At 32.4% G+C, this 4,462-nt stretch overlaps 1 protein-coding gene across 1 annotated transcript; it reads right to left on the bottom strand.

Annotated features, from left to right (window-relative positions):
* Window positions 1-1,998: 1,998 nt before the first annotated feature.
* LOC119998537 (aspartic proteinase Asp1-like) lies at window positions 1,999-4,130 on the bottom strand. The gene is made up of 8 exons (XM_038845889.1): window positions 4,027-4,130; window positions 3,850-3,955; window positions 3,516-3,745; window positions 2,975-3,202; window positions 2,747-2,882; window positions 2,478-2,681; window positions 2,207-2,276; window positions 1,999-2,102 (listed from the first exon to the last, which is right to left on the bottom strand). The coding sequence occupies exons 1-8, from the start codon at window positions 4,128-4,130 to the stop codon at window positions 1,999-2,001; spliced, it is 1,182 nt and encodes a 393-aa protein (XP_038701817.1).
* Window positions 4,131-4,462: the final 332 nt, after the last annotated feature.

Here is a 4,462-nt window from a genome sequence, read left to right as displayed (position 1 = left end):
GTTGCCAATAAGTCACGTTACTGGGACGAGGCGTGACAGCATTTCTCTATCTCATGAGGTTCTGAAAGCCAATTTAGTTCTTTATGCTCCCCAATTCACAACATGTTATACTCTTTCATTTAATATTCATCTAATTTATCTGTTTCATCTCAATACCAATTTGCTGATGATGAAGCAATAGATGATGTTCTTAGTAGGAAGATATCTCAACAATCAATGTTTAAGCCAAGAATATCTCATATGCTGAATTTCCAACAAAATTTGTATGGAGACAACAAGAATGTCAATGGTTTCCAAGAAAAAGAGGTTTCTCAATCGGAAGAATTTTTTATGTACCTCCTAGTAGTGGTGGAATGCATTATCTTAGAATTATGTTAAATATTGTCAAAGGCCCCGCATGTTACGAAGATCTTAGAACTATCAATGGAGTGCGATATTTGTCCTTCAAAGAAGCATGTTATGCTTTAGGATTGCTTGATGATGATAGAGAATATGTTGATGCCATCAAAGAAGCAAGCCTATAAGATTCAGCATATTATCTCAAGAATCTATTTGTTTCTCTAATTTTATCCAATTGCATGTCTAGACCAAAATTTGTTTGGGAGCAAAAAGGGTCTTTACTTGGATAAGATTTGCTTCAAAAATAAATGAATATTTTACATATTCAAGGTATTTTTGTTACTTTCATATTCTGTAATCTTACTGATGTACATTTTTTTTGTCAATGATAATATTTATTAAAATTAAAATTAATGACGTTCTATGTTGAATATCATTAATACTCTGTTCTATTTGATTTAAAATATATTTACATGTATCTGTTTAATGTTTTCAGATTTACATCTAAGTGAAGAAGAACCCAATTATTTATGATGATATTTTCAAATATATTTACATGTGGGCCGAATTTGGGAAGAGAGGTGGGCCTGATGAATACACTAGGCTCAAACAAAATTTTCCAACTTGGTTGGAGCTCAGCCTAACTCCACCCTTGATTTGAAAAAGGGTTTTTTTTTTTTAATTTTAAAAAGGTTAGTATTTACGTATGTTAATTACAATTTTTTTAGGTCCAAAGCTTAGCATTCTACAAATGAGAGGTGACTCGGTTGACAATCGACTGGGTTATGCATATGTGTGCCCAATGTTCGATTCCAATGAGAAGAAAATTTCTCAATGGTATTTCAAAAAAAAAACTTAGCATTGTTGAATTATGTAATAATATCCAAATACTACAACTTTAATGTGCAGCAAAACAAATAATAGTAATACTTAAGCATGTCTATAACAGTGTCAAATATATTATTTTGAAACTATGTTAATTTTAATAATTTAGCGATTGGGTGAATCATTTGTTATTTTTTTTATAAGTCACTCTTCATTATCATTATTTTTTTTGAAAGGAAAGACTGAATTTTATTGAGAATCAAGAGACAGCAAATCTGCCAAAAAAGCTCATCCGATGCACTCCACACAATCGGACTTGAACAATTTAGAGCAAAATTTCAACAATTTTCATTATTATTATTAGTCGGGTAAAATATGATTCTAATCTTATTAAGGTTCGAGGACCAAGGGGTCAGTTGCTGGAATACTAGGCCAAGAACTCTTTGTTTTTTTTTGATAGAAAATAGCTCTTTGTTATCGTCTGTCATATCTATTGCCCCAAATACAAGAAGCATGTTAAGTAGGTAAATGAAAGTTTAAACAAAATAAAAAATAAAACTTCAGAAGTATTATTTTGATCTTTTTTGTAATGCACATTTAACATTATTTTGTGAATAACTTCAGCCAAAATTCAGAAATTCTTTAATTTTATTGAGCTATAGTTTTATAGGGGGGAAGAGAACCCATCATGCATGAGCTACTTCGTGTGTGTGTGTGTATATGTAGGTTACAAAGTAATATGTCATGCTAACTAGTTTTTCCATTTATTATTTGGCCAAGACAACTCTTTATTTTTATTTTTCATGTGAAAATATACTTGTGTTGTAAGAAGTTTCAGGTCCTAGTCCTAGGAGACATGTGGCAGCTCCTGCTAGGAGTCCATCCCATTCGAGATTCGACACTATCATATATCACCAACTTATCCTGCATAAAATTGACTAAAAACAACAACAAAAAATCATAAAAAGCAATTAAATCAAAATTTTAGCATATTAAGATGATTGTTCTTTATCATGTTTATTGTATTGTTGGTATCTCTTACCTCCAATTACATTCACATTGTCCAGGTTTGAATCTTGGTCGCCATTCGAAATCCCTAAGCACACTTTATCCTGTAGTAAAATCTATTTAATATTATTTATTGAAGATAGTTTGGGGGGAGTGGGGCGATCCGAATATTGGGATTTACATGAATCAAAGACTCAAGGTTTCTCGTCATAAAATTGAAAAGGCATTTCATATAATTTATTGAGGGTAATTAAATAATATGCATTCATTTTGAAAATAAGAACTTTTCAAAGTATAGCACTTACTCCCACAAGGATGAGATAATTTTTGGATGGTATTTCTAGGATATTAATGTTTGGTGAATCTTTGAACTTCAAGGTCAACTTCTTGAAAAGGTGAGTAATATCGTCAAGGGATCTAATAGGTTGTTGACTATGTCTCCAGCACATTGAAAAGTCGCGCGTTCGATTTGTAGGTATCAATGGCGATCCTTCTAGAAATTGTTGAATCTGAAAGACGAATATGTAAATGATGAATTCATGATTATAATACAAGGAAATATTGTTTGTCTTACCAAATGAAGTATGTATTCATAGGTTGGCTGATTTAAGTAGGATGAGTCCAATCCGCTATCAAAGTCGAACTCCATTTTCCTTACTTGAATCTCTCTTTCATCAAGTAAGAGATCTACTGGTCCTGTTAAGTAGTTCCTAAATAGTATATGAACATACATATATATATGAAAATAATATTTTGCATAGAGGTTAGAGAGGATTCAATTAGGATCAACGGTGGTTCTTACTCTAGATCATTATCTTCATTATTGATTGATGTCCATGAGACTCCTGAAGGAGGTACAAGATCATTTCCTAAGAATAAAAACCCACCTCCTTCTCCACTGCTTAAACAATGGCCAGTCACTTTATTTATTAAATCCTGTGAATGCATTTGAGACAATAAGCTAACTCCACCCCTACCAAGACCAAGTAATCCATTGCCGTTAAAATCTCCAGTTTGCTTGTATCCACACCTGCACATTGCCCAATTTGAAAAATTAACCCAGGAAACATCAATTCTTCTAACAGCTCGAATTCGTAGGAGAGATGAATCTTTTATATTATAAAGGGCCTAATGCTCTAACACTCTTTGTCACTTGTGGGTTGGTCTCTTTTGGGAGGATCAAAGAGATACCTTGTGAAAGTGAAACACCAATTCTCCTAAAAGCTCGAACTTGTAGAGTTAGAATCTTTTATATTATAATGGCCTAATACTCTAATAGAAATGAAACAAAAATTTAAATACTACATAATCTTGGATGAAAAAAATAATGTAATAAAACCCACCCAAAGACCAAATGAGGATGAATAACAGATCCATTTATAAGTTGTAGAGGAAAAATATCTCTGACCAGATAACCCTCTGTTGATTTTCCATCACCATAATGATCAAATTCATAGTGACATCGATCAGATGGATCTAGACACTCATGGTCATTTCCATGGAGAGCAACGCATAAGGGATCGTCACATTTCACCATGCTATCTGCTGGTGGCTTGTACAAATTTCCTCCAGGCTTAATTACGCAAAATTGTATGAATGAGAATATTGTGGATATTAGTACCAGGTGAAAACAGTGATAATAATGACCAACAATGTTAATATTCTTCTTATAATTACCATGTTATTTTCATCACATTCGACCCAAGTGATGTCGCTACCACTATCGATGTGAAGTTCGAAAGACTTATCTAGGCTGCCTATATTAATGTTTGTGAAATAGGCCCTGCAGATTGAATTGACGATATAAGAAAAATTGAAAGAAAATAATGCAACACATTCAAGGTACATACATACCTTCCAGTATGATCATTCTTGTTTACAGGAAAAACAACAGAGGAAGCACCCAAGGCTTTTGAGAAATAGCTTTGAAAAATTATACAAAACAACACCACCACCATCATCATTGGTGGTATTGGACTTAGCCTTTTGCCTTCCATCAATGTTGTATTTGTATATGACTATATGTGGTTGTAGAACTTCTGAGTTTGAGAGATTTTGAGATTAAGCAATATATATATATATATGGTTGAGGCAGTATAACAAAAGCTTCTCCCAAAAAAACAAGCAAACAAAAACAAAGAAGCAAAACAAAAGTTAGCGAATTCAACAATGCTAATCGTCTTGTGAATTCAACAATGATCACAAAGTTTTTAAGTTTTTTAATTTCTTTTAGTTCTTCATGTTAATTTGCATGTTTAAAAACAATAAAAAATGGTTAAATCATTCTTCA

The sequence above is a fragment of the Tripterygium wilfordii genome, chromosome 5, assembly GCF_013401445.1.
Source record: "Tripterygium wilfordii isolate XIE 37 chromosome 5, ASM1340144v1, whole genome shotgun sequence".
NCBI classification, from domain to species: Eukaryota; Viridiplantae; Streptophyta; class Magnoliopsida; order Celastrales; family Celastraceae; genus Tripterygium; species Tripterygium wilfordii.
This window is presented reverse-complemented; position numbering and strand designations above follow the sequence as displayed.

Bases quoted from the DNA above. Each gene is read 5' to 3' on its own strand.
- LOC119998537 (XM_038845889.1), bottom strand. From the start codon at position 4,130: ATGGTGGTGGTGTTGTTTTGTATAATTTTTCAAAGCTATTTCTCAAAA. The intron at 3,746-3,849 runs GTAATTATAAGA...TGCGTAATTAAG, and splicing joins AATGTGATGAAAATAACATG to CCTGGAGGAAATTTGTACAA. The intron at 2,682-2,746 runs GTAAGACAAACA...TTCGTCTTTCAG, and splicing joins ATGAATACATACTTCATTTG to ATTCAACAATTTCTAGAAGG.